Here is a 17,586-nt window from a genome sequence, read left to right as displayed (position 1 = left end):
ATGGCGGCAAGTGGCCACTAGATGTCATCAAGGTTCTAGCAAATGGAAAGTAGTGCCATATAACTCCAGCAACTTTTCTGAGAGGTGCCATCAGCTTGTCCTAAAATTAAAATGGCATTACTTTCCCCAGAGTTATCCACAGTAAGGCAACGTATCGATCCTTCGAAATGCCCCACTACCTGTTGCAATGACGATTTCAACATTAGAAAAGTTATGTTCCCTGACCGGGAATCGAACCCGGGCCGCGGCGGTGAGAGCGCCGAATCCTAACCACTAGACCACCAGGGACTTACAGAAAAAAACGAAACATTTGACCGTTGGCTAGTTCACTCATACTGTTCTGGGACCAATTTTTATTTACCATATAAAGGTTTAACAGCAATGCTTTCCCACAAATATTGCAGAATAGGTTTAGGCTAGAAGCACTCAAAAAGTTGGAAATGTTCTAGAGGCGATAATTAGAGAACTACGTCAACTTCCAGGCCAGCTGCATGACCTTATAAAGCCGTTTTTTTATTACTCAGACCTCACGACAACACTCCTCTGTGTATGTGAATCCAACTTTTAAATACGAGGGATGTGGAGGAAACGCACCCGCCATTTTCCTTGAAAACCATCAGTCCATTTAAAAGATGATTTAAAGCCAGCGGAGGGAGGCGCTGTAAATAACTGGACTGAGTTCAGCGTGGGAAAAGGCAAAAAAAAAAAAAAAAAAAAAATCACAACAGCGTCAAGTCACATTTCTAACTACGACTGTACCGGAAATGAGATAGTTATACTTTCAAAATAAAATAATCAAATGGAGTTTAAATCGATTTGATAATTTCTTATGAAACAATGCACTTCGGTTACGGATCCTATAAAATGCATATATTTTAATTCTACGCTCAAAACACAAACTGACTAGCAGGGCTACAGTGAATTAGAAATATAAAATTACACCGGGATTTATGTTTGAAGTGGCGTATAAGGAAGTCGCTTGTGTTGCCCGGGTGTGTGGCTGTGAGAGTGTGAGAAAGACTTGTACGGGAAGAAGAGAATAGACCGTAGACGTGTGTGGGTGCGATTTAAATATCTGGGTTAGTATCTTTTAACCTTAAAGTCACTGCATTTCTCACTGGTGTTTGCTGATGGGTTTTACACCTTACTGTGGCATGTTTGTGTCTGTTTAAGCGTGTTAGCTACGCGGCTAGAGCTAGCTTAGCAGCGAAACGTAGCGCCTGCTGCCTTCGTCTCATTATATCCTCTATCTTCCTCTTCTCTCAGTGTTCTCAGGTGGCACCCAGCATTTGGATTGACACCGACAACAAGACAACTCCATTGGATCTATTATTTCTACTAACATCTGTTAATTTGAGGCGTAAAAATGTCCGGGCAGAGCATTACGGACCGGATAACCGCAGCTCAACATAGTGTCACCGGTTCGGCTATTTCCAAAACTGTGTGTAAGGCGACCACACACGAAATAATGGGGCCAAAGAAGAAACATTTGGATTGTAAGTATACATTAAAAGTCTTCCCCGGTTTTCTATGTTTAATCTGTGGAATTTGAAGCTACGCATGGTTTTGTAACGTTATGCTACAGCCGCGGATCTGACTGAGGCCTTTGGTACATTTAACACGAGCAGCTGTGCAGTGGAAACAATGCACCGGTTTTAACCCAGACATACTCTTAGCACTAAAGTTACAGCTACTATACAGTTTAAGAAAGCATTTGACCAACAATTATTTCAATATTTCCCATGTATACATGTTCTTAAATTGTACCCCATAGTCTAATGGAACTTAGACTTTAAATTGGCTTAAAATTAGACCTACCCATACTGAGTAAGGAAAGTGTATTTATATAGTGCGTTTGACAGTGTTTCTGTGCTTCACCAGCTACAATAAGAACAAATATCACAGTAATACAGAGAATACAAGATTAACGTTAAGATTAAAATAGGCTTGTTTAAAGAGGCAAATTATTTTGAATGTAATACTTTAGATATTTTAAAGTGACTACACTGGTCAACATATTACATATTGTTTTACTCCACAAATTTAGAGATTTAACTTTGGCTTTTGCTATAGATCAGATCTGGGCGATTGAGGGATTACATAGACATCCACTCCACAAAGTGTATAAAATTAAATTATTCAAATAGAAAAAACATTTGTGCCACCATTGTCTCTCTCAACAAAGTCTATGGAAAACTCTGTGCTTACAATAAGGAAGTGGATCCTTAATATTAAAATGATTGTCGCGGCGATGTAGGTCTAATGAATAATTCACTGAACACAGTCAGTATTCCTATCCAAAGCAAACATATTCTCTATTAACTTAAGTCGCTGGTTGGTTAATGGCTGTGCTGACAGTAGTGTAGAACGAGGAAGAGGATAAATGTATTATTTCTGTTATAGTTGGCATTGAAAGAGGGCAATATATCGTATTTAAACCACATGTTTTTTATTGGTGTAATAATGTAAACTGACCCTGCTCCTTGCTTTGTATAATTGTATTTCAGGAAGTGCATGTGTGCTGTGGACTTTGACTCCGATCATTATCAGAACACTGTTTCTTTTCACTGGTCTGACAACATGTCCCCTTGTTTCAGGACAGGCTTATTTTGGCCATCGATCTACCATTCATAGACTTTGGAATTCCTTATCTAGACCTTGGCATGATTGTTATTCACATATGTGTTGCCCATTTTAAACTTCTAGTAGTTTGTCACACTTTTTTATTCTGGTATTTCTTGTCTATATTCCAAATTCTGCTATACTGAGCTGACACAGGTCAGCCCCAATATTTATAAAAGGACATTTTTTACAGAATAGACACGCTCACTGAGAGCTGTGGGTTCAATTCATTTCAATATCAGGCATTTATAATTTCCAATAATGTGCCCAGGTCTTTTAACATTATGAGGTCTACAGCCAGTCTTCTGGACATACATTTATATTGTTTAGCAAAATAAAATTGAACAAAAAAAATCTTAAATGATCAATAGGATAGGTGATACGTTCTTCTGTCTTAAGACTCGTAATTAACATCTTAACACACTGAAGGAACACTATCCTTACTTCATGATTACATCATGACTACATGACAACTATTAAAAAAGGAGCAGCTGAGGCATCTGGTGTAATCTTCCAAACATTCTTGTCATTTTTGGGTTAATTGTTCAATTTGTCCACATATTGTGTGCGATACTTGAACTTCAACCAAGATGTTTACTGGCACATTTTGGCACATTCCTTGTTAAAATGCTTTTTGTTTCTTTTCTTGATAACAATATACAGATTTAAATTTTTTGACATATATCAGCCACCCCTTCATGTGTGCATATTTTTACCCTTAAATAATATCTGGTGCTGTGTGTCTGCAGCGAAGAGCCAGCCCTGTAACTCTCCTGAGTGTAGACAGGTGATCTCCGGCTCCTCAGTGCTGCCTGTCTGGGGTTAATCTTGAGACACTTGGACTGGCAGCAGTCTCACTTAGGTTCGAGGTATTTAAAGAGGACTGGACTCCGATCTTATGTTTGAACTACCCACATAGGGCCAGATATAGCCTGTGTGTTGGACTGCTCCGTCTTCCTCCTGTCTGGATTGCAGGTGAGATATTGTGTGACTCTTTTCTGGGCTGGAGAGGGGCCTACTTTGACATTCTTTAACGCTGGCATGCTAGATAAACTGTCGCATAGCTTCAACTCTCTGTGGCTCCTAGACACAGCCTATTGAAGAAGGCACAACAGTCCTCCATCTCTGGCAACCACAACAATTAACGTTCATGTTTGTTTTAAGGAAGTGTGGCGTGACTCCTGGGCAAAATGTAGCAAGTTCATTTGTTACACAGTAAACAATGAGTGAAACCATTAATAAACCGCAGTAGGCAATATAGACAAAAAATAATCTCTATTTAATTTCACATTATGTCAGATATTCATAAATTTTAACAATGAATCAGGAATTGGCCTATAACTATCTTGATGTTGAGGTTCTAGTATTGCGCCAAATGTGAATAGACCTCAGTATGAACCACAAAAATGCAGACATTTTCATTTTATTTAAATTTAAATTTGTATTATAATTTTATTAAAATTTTATTTCCATGTAATTAAATTACATTTTATTTTATTCTTATATTATTTTTGTTTCATTTATCTTTATTAATACAAGGACAGCCTAATGAGAGCACTCAGACTCTCCTTTTCATGGACACCCTTTTCAAATACCGAAAAAAACCCAACAATATAAGTCCATTTAAAACTTTACAAACAGGAGCAGGTGTGAGTATTTGTGCCCCTAAAGAATCCAGTTTTTCAGGCCCTTGAATATTCCATTTATATTTCCGTTCCATTAATTGTACTTAAAGACAAAAACACGATATTGTGCATATCTTCAAGCCCACATTCGCGATAATACTGATTCTTCCTTCTAGCTTCCTCTTCGACTACAAAATATCCAGTCTTTGTCCAAGTTTTCAATAATGTGGGTTAAAGCTGTTTTGTAATAATTTAGTTCAGCATTATAAAATCTAGACTTGGCTGACCATCAGGGAAGTGTGAAATGACTCCTTGGGATATTCATACAATATTAAACAATGCACCAGGAATGTGCTAAATTCTGCCTATAAAAGTCTTGGTTGAGGTTCCAGTCTAGCACACAACACACAAAAGGTCACAAATATCACCTCCTTATTACTAGGCCTGTCACGAGAAATTGCCTGTCACAGAGAAATACTGCGATAAACTGTAACATTGAAGATACTTTGTCACTGACACAATAACAAAAATGCAAGATAATCCCAGTAAACCATTTTTAAATAGGCAGTATTATTAAAAGGCCTTAGCTGCAACACATAAATATAGACACATAGAAGTTATTTATTCAACCCACATCCCGCACTACAACAAAATTCCCCAAAATCACCCCACTTTTACAAAAAAAAAACAAACTGTAACCACAATACATTTTTCTCATCTGGGGTGACAGTGGCTCAGTTTATAGAGTGTTTGTCCACTCATTCAAAGGTTGGCGGTTCGAATCCCGCTTTGGTAGAGTGCTAACCTGTGGGTTAGCAGTGCGATTCCAACTCCCACAGATGAATGCTTTTGTTGTGTCCTTGGGCAAGATGTTTAACTGCGCCCTCAGTGTCTGTGTACACTGGTATATGAATGGGTGAGTGATTCCTTGATGTAAAGCGCTTTGAGTGACAGGCTTACTAAAAATGCTAGTCGAGGCTCCAGTCTAGCACATGACACACAAAAGGTCACAAATATCACCTACTTATTACACTAGATGTTCGTCTCTTTTCAAGGTTATTTTAAAATGATTATAGGCAATAAACAAATTCTAATTTGTCATATATTTAAAACCACTATTACAATATTATTCATTTTTTGTTACGTCTCCCACCTCTGGCTTAAGTTTTCAGTAATGTGGTTGAAAGCAGGTAGTTGTAATGCAGTTCAAGATTATTAAAAAACAAAACCTCGCCTCTTGACGAGTCTGGATGTTGACTGTTGTCTGCTTTTAGTGTTTTTCCATTAGAGTAACAAACTCATTTCCTCTGTTTATCTTCAATTCTCATGGACGTGTAAAGTATGTGTGTGCTTTTATGGATAGATTAACTCACCACATTATACAGTCGGCTCTATAACTTCCCCCTGTGTGGAGTTTATTACCATTTGAACATTTGGTATGCAAATAGACTGCTGGGATGGAAAGTCTCTACCTGAAGTTAAAAGCAATGGACTTGAATTGGATAATTACTGTATGCTAGCAATGTTATGTGCTTAAAAGACATATTTTGTTTAGTATGAACAGAAACATAGTAGCAACAGTAGATTTAAACCAGTTAAAGACCCCATATGACACTATTTTCTGATCTGTTATAATGTTGTTTCCTCATCACAAACAAACCTGGAGTTGTGTTTTGTTTCATTCACACTTGTTTAACACAGAAACCCTGTATATTTAGGCTGAGTTCTTCTCTGAAGCTGAAAACACTCTGTTCAACCTTATGATGCTATATGGTAATACAGGAAGTGCTCCACTGTGTTTTTAAACTCCATACACCTTCACTAGAATCATTTGGATAATTTCAGCCCAGGACTTGCCAATCTCTGCTGAACAAACGTTAAAGGTTTGCTGTTAACGTAAACTACCGCTTCATGACATCACAAAGTGGAACAGAGCATTTTGACTGCAGAATTGAGAAACCTCACCTCTTCATAGTGGCCCAAGGGCACTTTTGTGTCACTCACTTTATGTCAAAACCTTTGTCTATCCAGAGATGTATCAAGTATTTACCAAGATTTTGTGTTGTTGACCTGGCGGTTGTTTTCATCAGCAAATTCCAAACATTCTGAAAGTGCCTCAGGACTGGACACTGTGGTTTGACCCTCACGAACATTATCAGGTTAGGTCAGGTATTCTGCATTTTTTTCCCTGACCTGCTGATAAATAAAACTACAATGATTTTTTTTTTTTTTTTTGTAATAACTGTCACTTCATTCTAAGGAATCTGGTTTAAAAAGGACTACACTAGTTGCAATGACACTTAAAGACCCTTTGCCTGGTATATTTATGTATTTGACCAAAATATGTATTACTCTTTGTGTACTTTCTTCATCCAGTTATATAGTGTTTTATTGTTAGATAATCAGGAAGAGCACTGTTGGCATGCTAGTTGTTGTTGGCTTTACCCAAATGGCAAAACTCCACTCTGGCCTCTGAAAGTTGTGAAATGTGCTTTATAAACTAGCAGTGAATAATTGGGATGCTCTGGATTCATAAGGTAAGTGATGAGAAATATGTGTGGACCACTTCAAACACTTCTGAACATTTTTAAGAGTAAAAATTTGCAGTGATGGATGAAGTACTCCATTTTAAAAAGTAAGAGGTATAAAGTTACACAAGTAATGGTATCACATGAAAAAAGTCTACTTAAATTATTAAAGTACCTGATTAAAAATGTGCTTTAAGAGTAAAAAGTAAAAGTATTTCACACAAGTGTTGTTAATGTGATTAAAGTGATTATGGTCAACAGTAGCAACACAAATCTATTTCTATTTTTTTTCTCATGAATTCTGTACATTTGTTTGCTCAAACCTGAAGCTTGAACTCGAAAACTTTAGTCAGGATGTTACTACGAACATGGTAAAAAATAACCCTCAAATCATATGAATGGTACTTTTTACTCTTCAGTTCAGTTAAAAAATGTAGTGGAGTATAAAGTACAGATACTTGCTCTCAAATGTAGCGAAGAAAAAGTGAAAAGTATACACTATAAAATATACTTAAGTAGAATTTTTTTGGTGTCTGTTCTTTACTACCTGTGTTTTGTCACCTTCCACCACTGAAAATCAGGTACAGCACCTTTAAAACAACACTGAATTGGCTAGAATCAACAATTAAAGGACTGCCCAAATTTAAAAACTCTTTAGTTCTAAATATGGTCCATGCACATCCTCAGCTGATGTGAAATAATTTCCACTCTAAACTTGTTGAGCCACTTCCTGTATTTGAAGCTAGCACGTCCACAAATCTGCTCTCTGAACCTTTACCCACCTCACGCACACTGACTATTAGCCACACTCTGCGACCTGTGCCCTTATTCAGAACTGGCCTTATGTTCCACTCTGTGTCAGCCACACCCGTCCATGGGCACACAGATCCATTTGTACTGGGTGGATTTCGGGAATTTGAATGTTTCTATTCATGTCTCACCTGTTCTGAGGTTTGGTGTTAGAGTTGTTGGTTTTTTGTCTGGTTTTCTGCTGGTTTTGGCACAGTAAGCCGACCACACATTTTTTATTGTAATTATTAATGTGGATGACTTCTTTCTAGCACTGTGTATAAAAGAAAAGCCTGGATAAGAGGTGTAATTAACAAAGATTATTATATAGAGTGGCTCCTTAGCTGTAAATGGTACATAGATTACGTAAGTTCTTGAATAATGCAGTTACAAGGCTGGGAGGGTTCATGGAAGGAAACGCAGCTGACACAGATGAACAGCATTGAGCTAAACTATTGGGTGAGCGAGCATATTTTAAGCATAAAAAGACTTTGGACTTTGTATGCAGAGAAAAGTACTGCCTTCATTGTGATATCATAATTGCTACTACTGCTACTATTCTTTGTCGAATCATTTACTATTGTCAGGATTTTTATGGGCCACAGGTATAGACTGTATAAAGAAGTTGACTAAGTGAGTGCAACATCATCCATAGTGTTCGGCCAGCCAAAATGAAGCTCACTGAGGCTAGCAGTTATAGAGGCGAGTTTAGTCGAGTATCATAGCAACCAAAGAGCCAATCTGGTGTGCGGGTGTTGAAGGTAATGGTCTTTCCCACCCAACCGCATCGCTGGTTTAACAGGGAACAAACTTGAGTGACCTTGCAAAAAGAAGGCATCTGATTTGTCTGTTATTAATGTACATGTATTGATTTATGGACACAACAGTGAAATAAAAACACCAGGATCATGTAGAGCGGGTTAATACGAACATTTTAAGAACAAAATTACGAGTCTCACAGCAGCAGTTACAGAGAGAGGAGTGACAATAGAAAGTGAATTGAAGCCAGAGTTGGCGCCCATGCTCACTTCCTTATTTGGAAAGTGGCAGCTAGCAGGATAGCTATGTCCATTTACATATACACTCTATGGCGTCAGCACAAGGGAGAAGAGATGGAGAGTGTTAGCCGGAGATTTGGAAGTGACTGAACATTTTAATCTAGATTGTCACTTTTGAAGAAGCGGCTTACTCCTGCTTCTCTGTGTCTGCCATTTTTTGGCAAGATCGTAGTCATTTTGAGATCTTATTCCAGTTCCACTGTGCACCCTTTTATTTAATTCATACACAGGGAATTTCTTTTATTTGATTCATACACAAGGTATTTCTTTAATTGACTACAACCCTTGTGATTGTAATTCATTTGCGATCAGTCTCTTTCTGTCTCTGGCCTGTGTCACCTGTTCTCCCTGAGCTCAGAGCTGGGCATCGAGTGACAGCGACTGGAGAGAGCTGCTGACACCCCACTTCTGCACAGTCCGAGCTCTACTTTAATGCAAGCTGAAAGAACTATTGTGTTGTAGAGCTACCTTTTTAGTCTGATCAGTGAAATCTGGTTTAGTCCACCCAGATTTTAATTAGTTCACATTATAAACAATTTAAAGAAGATCTATTGTGCTTGTGTCTGCTCTGTAGTATAGACACCCATGGATCATTATATTACAGTCTGCATATTTTAAATTGCAATATTTATCTAAAACAGCTTAATAAAAGAAACAAGCCCACTGACGTCTGCATTAGAAAACTGCAGTGTACAATGGGAGCCATAAATGTCATCACAACAAAGAGCACGATCAATGGATAGCTGCACATCACACTAGCGAGCAGCAGATTTTTTTTTCATTTGTACCAAAATGATTACATACTGGTGGTGGTGAAAACTGGGGTTGATCTGCAATATGGTATCTTGAAAATGAGTGATTAAAGATTACCCAAACAAGCACAAATCACTCCAAAAACAACTTTTAGATGGTAAATGGGAAGGAAACAACTATAACATTGTTAAAAGCTCTGAAAAGTAGGGTTTGCTGGATAGGTCTGGTTCGACAGTACAGAGGAGAATAAGCTTGATGAGGTGAGTTAGCTCTAGACTTGGGTTAGAATTGTGCCTTTTTAAATTGCAATCTCATCTAGAAATATCCCGTTTACTAGGACTTGATCTTAGCTCCATAGCGTGCACTCTTTTAGTCGACCAATATTTTCTTTACCTAAATACAGTTCTAGTATACTACTTGGATACTACTACAAATCTGTGGTACCGTATTTCGTCAGACTAATGACCAGTCTGTGAACCTGGAGGTGACTGTCCTCTTCTGATGTAAAACAAGAACTTGAGCAAACCTTTACTTCTGCTTATGTCTTTGCTACAACTGCATTGATAAAAGGTCCTATATTTCACAAAATGGATTCTTGTGAGTTTTAAGCCATGGTAGAATGTTGTTACCTCCTCAAAAACATACCTGGAGTTGTTTTGTTTCATTGATACGTTTGAGTAGTCCTTTATTATTAGTCTGTCTACATCTCCAAAGCTCAAAATGCTTTGTTCCACCTTGTGATGTCATGTAGTGGTAGTTTTCAAAGTTCTCAGCTACCTTTTTTACCTTTTACAAACTTGGAAAACCAGAACTAGGTATCCCTCATTTATATTCAGAGACCAGAGCAAAGTTGTGCCATCACGGTAAAGCTAACAGCTAGCATGCTAACCAAAGACATCCTGATTATCGTACAATAAAATGTTTTCTAGATGCAGACAGTACACAGCTGACCTATTTTGACATCTGTACTGGGGCAAGACAAATGTGCTCAATTACACGGGGGAAAAAAAATCATTGGCTATTTTTAAATCGGTATCTGAAGCATAAACAAATCTCCAAGCCACTGTAGAAATTTGTCTAAAGTAGTCTTGTGATTCCAAAAATCTAAAATCATTGTGGATCTCTGCAGCCTACTTTGAGCTTTTTAAAATATCAGGAAGTATCGTAGTTCATTGTTGTGGTGTCAGCAGAGTTTTACCGGCCCTTCTGTTCCTGGGCCTGAAGTGACTGGTTTGTAAGGGGTTAGACATTTCCGGATGCAGGAAGTGGCCCTGTAGTTCCTAAAGCGACCTCCGAACCGCCCAGGATAAACAGCCAACAGGAAGTCATTACATAATCCCCGCCCCCTTCCCAGAGCACACGGAGACGATCCCAAGTCAGATTGGCTTAGATGCTTTTGATGCTGTTCCCGTAATTATGGCTCTGATTACACGACTGTATGACCTCAGAGCCAAAACCAGAGCCAGAGGAATGTGACAGTGTCCGCATCTTATAATCATGTTATCTTAAATCCTTCCTCAAGCTTTCCAAATGCGACGACATCAAACTGCAGATCATAAGGGTGTTCTCCATACCAGGAAGTAACCAGTACAAATAATGCATTCTTTAACCCACAGGCTCTGTCAAAACATTCCAGCTTTTAGTGCGTTGTAACCTGTAACTTTAAAGGTCCTATATTACACAAAATGGACTGTTGTCAGCTTTAGGCCATGTTAGAATGTTGTTACCACCTCAAAAACATACCTGGTGTTGTTTTGTTTCATTCCCACTTGTTTGAGTAACCCTTTATTATTAGTCTGTCTACATCTATAAAGCTCAAAATCAGCTCAAGCTCAACTCCAGGCATGTTTTGGATGAGGTAACATCATTATAACATTGTTTAAATCTCACAAGAGGCCGTTTTAATACTGTCCCATCCCGAGTACAAATGAACAAAACTGACTTTTGGCAGAGCGGACACAGTAGAAGGAAACATAGCTTGAAGTAATGGCCAAAGAAAACTGAGCAGCTGCTAGAGTCAGACAAGGCTTTAGTTATAAGAGAGTTTTGGTGGTGCTTCTATGGAGGGTTTCCAAAAGGAGTAACATGACAGAAGCCAGATTAAAGTAGCTCAGAGTGCGCGGCTACATTCACACATGAAGCTGACTGTCGGGCCAAGGAGAACATGAGAAAGGAAGTGATGAGTAAAGCCTTTCGTAAAAAGGGAAGTATGAGATCTGCAGAGCTGCTGTGCTTGGGAGCTGCACTTTGGCTAAAACAATAACATACTTTGTGAGCTAAAGCAGACTGAATTTAGATGAGCTGATATTTTTCCAAACGGATGTGTGAGTTATCAGCTTGTAATGCCTAGTTGTCAACAGTTTCCAGGTTCTCTTTAATTTTAAAGGTCCTAAATTATCCAAAATTGACTCTTGTGAGCTTTGAGTCATTATATTTTACCTCCTCAAAAACATGCCTGGAGTTGTGTGTTTTGTTTCATTCATAAATGTTTGAGTAACACTTCTGTTTACAACTCCAAAGCTCCATATTTTGATGTCATTTAGTGGTAGCTTTCAAGTTAAGTTACCTTTAGCTCAGTAGAAATGGGCAATTCTATGGTTGAAATCATCCAAATGATTCTAGTGAAGGTGTATAGAGTTTAAAAACACAGTGGAGCACACAACTCCAGGTCTGTTTGTGATGAGGAAACATTATAACATCGATCAGAAAATAGCGTAATATGGGCCCTATAAAAACATGGTATTAAAATGGTTGGGCTTCCTGACTTTATTGACACAGCTCATTAATTCCCTCTGTGGAAAAGCAGCACTCCTCACAGCCTCGAGTTCATAAATAGATCTTTTTATTTTTTTAAATTCATTTTTATTTACACAGGGAGAGCCCGATGAGAGCACTCAGACTCCCCTTTTCATGGGCGAGCTGTTCAAAGACAGAAAATACAAACAAAAAGAACTAACAAAACAACTAAGTGCATAAGTTCATTTAAAACATTAAAAACAGATGCAGAGGAATCGAAAATGTTGAGGCCGGGACCCCGAAAATAATATGCAAGCGCCTCAAAAATAAAAACTCAAAATAAAACTGTTCTTGGTCATTTAAACAGAATCTTTGTTTAATATTGCTCATTTGAATAGTTTGTGTTATTGGACCAATAACCCCGGGAAGGTTCAGACTCCAACTTTGTGAACCACAGCTGCATAGGGATATCATGCCACACATATAAATAACCATACATAGTCTAAAGTCTATTTAAATCCATGTATGTCGTCTTGTATAGACTCATTCACTGTAGGCTGCTTATTATGCCTCAGATCTCTGCACAGTGGAGTAGTGAACAAACAAGGAGCTATATCAAATGCAAACATATCTTCAGATATGAGCTCCCTTGTTTTGTTAAGCATTAAATACACAACTCCACAACTCTGAATGCATACCGTTCCATCTCTAAGCTTTATATACTCATTGATGGGCATTAACTTTCTGTTTATACGATTTTTGTGTTCTGGGATGGTTATAGTAGATATAGTAGATTGTTTCTCTATTATTTACAATACAACATCTATTCTGATACTTGGGAATAAACTCAAAACTTGATACCCATTCCGATACCACGTTAATAAAACACACTTTCTTTAGACAATAAAATGGTAGTACTTTCTTTTATATTCCCATGTGGCCTTGTATCTGTTTAGTTCATCAGGTAGGTTCCATAGTGGTCCATGGGTGTATACTAGCCTATGTGTCTTATACTTGTTCTGACACAGCTCAAGGTCGTTCTAAAGCTATTCAGTAAAGGTGCATTTCTGTCCTGTGAATGGGACTTTTTTAGTATCAATACTTGCTCAAATGAGTATCAAGTTTCGATAGTAGCTTTAGGTTTTGGCCCATGTTTAAAAGTCTCGTCCCTTGGTGCAGGTCGTTCTGGGAGCCCTTGTGACTTGAGTGGCACTTTGCCCATATAAATAGGTTCATAGAGGCACTGCTCTGGTCTATGATTGACAGTTGCTTGCAGTACAGTGTTTGTTGTTTTAGGGGACTTCTCTGTTAGACCTAAATTGCCCTTTTAAATGGAAAGCTGGCAGACCATTACAGCCCACAGACTGAGTGGGTTCTATGCTTTTGTCACAGTGTCATGTTTGTGTAAATTGGAGACTTGTCATCACGCAAATGCTGGCAGAAATATATATGTGCTTTCTCCAATCTGGTATTAACGGCTTTGTAGGCATTTTATATACGTTTCCAGAGATGCTAAAACACAGTAACAACCACCAGCCACAGAAGACACAAAAGGTCAAAACATATTTATTTACAAGAATCTACCCCGTCTTACTGAGAAGTAAAGATGGACTGATATGGATTTTTTTTCATGGCCGATGCGATACCATCCATCAATCCATTTTCTTCTGTTTATCTGGGGCAGGGTTGCAGGGGCAGCAGTTTAAGCAGGGACTCCCAGACTTACCTTACCCCAGACACTTCCTCCCGCTCCTACGGTGGGACCCCAAGGCGTTCCCAGGTCAGCTGATGCTGATACCAAATATATTTTTTATTTATTTTGGGCTTATTTTGATTATTTTCCTCAAATTATGTTATTTAAAATTACTAAAAACTGCCTCTAAGCCCAGGTTTTTTTTTACTGCAAACCTATAAGAGAGCTGTGTAGTCATGATTTGTGCAGCCATCTCTTTATATTAAATTGTTAATATATATATATTTTTGTATATTTTTTTAGGCAGCAGATCAACCAAAACAAAATATCAGCTTATACTGGAGATTTAAGGCCGATAGCTGATACTCTAAAAAGTCAAAATATTGGCCAATGATGTATTGCTCCATCTCTACTGAGAAGTCTTAAATAAGTATGCCAAAATAACAATTTATTCCAATTTTACAAACTACTTTTGGCGTAGGACTCTCTATTCTAATTACTGTATTAAGATTGGTAGAAATCGTGAAGCTTGCAGTTTTTTAGCTTGGCTCTCTATAGATAAATCTTGTTTTACCCGTAGTTTAACTTTAGTTCTCTACAAACATATTTTGAAATTCATGAGATTGTTTTAGTGTTTGTTTATGACTTCAGGGTTCAGTCTCCCCCTTTAAATATTAATGCTCCTGGAGTTGTTTACAATGTGCACTCTGAACAGAATCCTACTTTTTAAACTTAAAAAATCCAATACAGAAAAATTACAATGGATTTTTTTTCTTCAGGAATTGTGCGACCTTAATTGAAACGATCCCTTTTATCAGTTTGAGGCGCGTCTGATTTCAGTTCAGTGGCGCGTGTCCCTCCAGATAGACCTTATTAAAGTCTCATAGCCTCAGAGTCTCAGTGGAGAGAGGCAGAGCGACGGGCAGCTTGTCTTACACAGATCAGCCTCAGAGGAGAAAGTGACTGGTGATTCTGTACCCTCTGCAGCCATGTCAGGACCGTCTGAAAAGGCTTTTGTTGTCACATGGGAGCCCTATTGTCTATATAAAAAGCATAAAGGCTTTTGTGTAAAACACTGTGGAGGATTCATAGACCACCCATGTAAACAGGCCTCAGAGGGTCACAACGCCTCCTACTCCAGTCAATGTTACTTTAAGGCTGCTCCAACAAAAGACACTGTTCCTCTGGTATTTGTGTGTTTTGTCACAGATAATATTTGGTCCACATTGCTTTGTATTGTGTCTGATTGTAAAATTTTGTTCTATTTACTTCACTATTGAGTTGGTTCTTTTCACACACATAGCAAATCAACCACTCCAAATGCTGTACCATGTGTGAAAATTGAACTTCTGATCTTCTGGTTGGTGGTAGAATGCTCTAACCACCTAGCCACTGTCGTCTTAGCAGCAGGTCTTTATCTAATATGTCTAAACGTACATGTCTAATACATTAGACATGTACGTTTGCTATCTGAACCATCTTAAGGATAATCACCCACTGTCCAATATTACAGTTTGAATTATAATCTATTATAAAACATGTGTTGGAGATGTCTCTCTGAAAGATAATTCAATCTGTCTGAAATATTTATTCAGTTTAGCTGCCAGACTTGTTTGGCATGTGATAGTTATAAATGTTGGATAAGGCTCTCAGTCTGTATCATATGATTTCCTTGAGGTGAAAAATCAAGGCTGTTTTGGTGGCTCATTCACTGATACAGAATGCTGAACTTGCCATATTACAGTAAAAATCTGCATTTTAACAGTATTAATTTGACCTACCCTGAATTGGTATTAAATATTATTGGCCTTTAGAATGTTTTGATGTAATCTGAAACTCAGCAATATTCGTTTGATTATGAAATTAAGTTTTTTCTTTTTAACAAACGTGCGTGTAGTGGTCTCATAGCAAAATACTGTTGTAAAAATGTGTTCCTTTATCATAGAATATGCAGCATCACTTATCACATCTATCGCCATATTGTGATAAGATCGGTTTGCATGTCGTGTATCGTGTTACAAGTTGACCTTGCGATTCTCGGCTTTCATGTTTACATCCATTTAACCTGTTAACATTTTGTGCCATTTTCCCCCTGATTATCAACTTTCTCTCATCTCAAAATGTCACCTACCATCATTTGCTTGTACTGATAAAATGCAAATGTGGCGATGTGTTACACAAAATGGCCGAGAGCGAGGACGGTGGCAATGCTCTCTGTCATGGCTGCATCTCGTCAGATTGTCAGGTTGTGCTGCGTGAGCATTTGTGTGTACCCGTGCGTAGATATATGGGGGCTCGACTTAGTGCTAGCATCATCGATCAGAGCCGTGGCCTTGATGGAAAGAGGAACTAACCATGAGACTCACTTAAGTCCAGATGGTCATGGCAACTAATGATACTCGTGCTTTGAAGCAGAAAACATCTAATTGTGATTTTTCTGACAAGCATTGAGGTTAGATGTGATTTATTTATAAAAAGGAGGATTCTGTTCAAAGTTTCCATTTTAAACATGCCCAGAAAAAGACAGCCAATTGCGGCCATTCAAATTGCGATAAAAAAAGTATTTTTTATTAAATATGATTGATATTAATCTTGCAGTCCTATATAATGTCATGATATATACACATTTTTTATGATTATTTTGAGGAAAAGATGTGCAATTTTATGATTATTCACGATTCTTGACAAAAAAAAACAACAAAAAACAGAAACTGACCTGTTTCCTCCAGCCCCAGAGGCTTGGCGTGGCTGATAGTTAAATGTCACATCACTGGGGATTTAATACATGTGACTTAGCCTCATTATTGAGCAATTCATGGGTTTATAATTACATTCAAATATTATACTCCTTATTGTTGTACTGCACTGTTTAAACATTAAGACGAGGCAAAGTAAGGATTTATAAAGCTTCAGACATTGATTTAAATCCCATTTGTGATTTTTGGACTCTGGCCCGTTTAATGTAAACAAGTTGTGGCTGAAGTTAGAGCATTAGCTTTTTTCTCTCTGCTAACAACAAGACGGCAAAATGAACCACAGAGGTAAAGTTATTCAGAGTAGCGCTAATGTCCCATTTGTCTCTCCCTCGTCTCACATAAGTCTGATCCTCTGTGTGTTTGTGTGTATGTGCATGCTGCTTTTGTGTGTGTGTATTGCTCATTGACGGCCTCCGAGAGAGTGACTCAAGTGACAGATGAGGACTTGAACAACTCTTAAACTGTTTTAATGAAGTTGTGGCCTAACAGGAGGTGCAAATGCATTTAACACAACACCAGGGATAGGATAATAAACAATCGTATAATTTTATTGTGATATAAAGGGTTGACAATAATTGCCAACAAAAGTAATCACCCATTATCTCACAGAGGCTACTTATACACAATGCTCTCTGGTAGATTGTTGTTTTCACTTATAACAAAGTACAATTCCATAACTGTTTTTTAAATGTGGAACTTATTCATAACATTAAAACTATAATTATGCATATCCACTTTTTTTTTAAAATTGGCAGCAACTTTAATAATTATCATGATATTATTGTTAATCACAATTATTTTGACCATGATAATCTTGATACCAAATTTCCATCTGGTCCTATGCCTACACTATAGACACGCACAGACACGCACAGACACGCACAGACACGCACAGACACGCACAGACACGCACACACAGGACTCACATTGCACTTTCTTTTTTCTGCGGTATACCACAAGTTAAACTCCCATGATTAACCTACCATGGCCATAAATATTTGTGGTAATTGCAAAACCGATTGTCCT

At 37.9% G+C, this 17,586-nt stretch overlaps 1 protein-coding gene and 1 non-coding gene across 33 annotated transcripts in view; one reads left to right on the top strand and one right to left on the bottom strand.

Moving 5' to 3' along the window:
• Positions 1-216: 216 nt before the first annotated feature.
• Positions 217-288, bottom strand: trnae-cuc (transfer RNA glutamic acid (anticodon CUC)). The gene has a single exon. It is a non-coding gene; the product is annotated as a tRNA-Glu (tRNA).
• Positions 289-974: 686 nt separating this feature from the next.
• The window catches only part of picalma (phosphatidylinositol binding clathrin assembly protein a), a 55,423-nt gene continuing 38,811 nt past the window's right edge, over positions 975-17,586 (top strand). For 28 of the 32 annotated variants that reach the window (XM_055226859.1, XM_055226845.1, XM_055226867.1 and 25 more), the window contains exons 1-2: positions 975-1,079; positions 1,267-1,496. In XM_055226859.1, the coding sequence (XP_055082834.1) occupies positions 1,367-1,496 (130 nt within the window). In that variant the 5' untranslated portion in view covers positions 975-1,079; positions 1,267-1,366. The remainder of the gene's footprint in view (positions 1,080-1,266; positions 1,497-17,586) is intronic. The other 4 variants (XM_055226863.1, XM_033977983.2, XM_033977981.2 and 1 more) reach the window with 1 other exon arrangement.

The sequence above is a fragment of the Periophthalmus magnuspinnatus genome, chromosome 14 (assembly GCF_009829125.3).
Source record: "Periophthalmus magnuspinnatus isolate fPerMag1 chromosome 14, fPerMag1.2.pri, whole genome shotgun sequence".
Classification (NCBI taxonomy): Eukaryota; Metazoa; Chordata; class Actinopteri; order Gobiiformes; family Gobiidae; genus Periophthalmus; species Periophthalmus magnuspinnatus.
The sequence above is the reverse complement of the archived record's forward strand: the minus strand, read 5'-3'. Positions and strand labels throughout refer to the sequence as shown.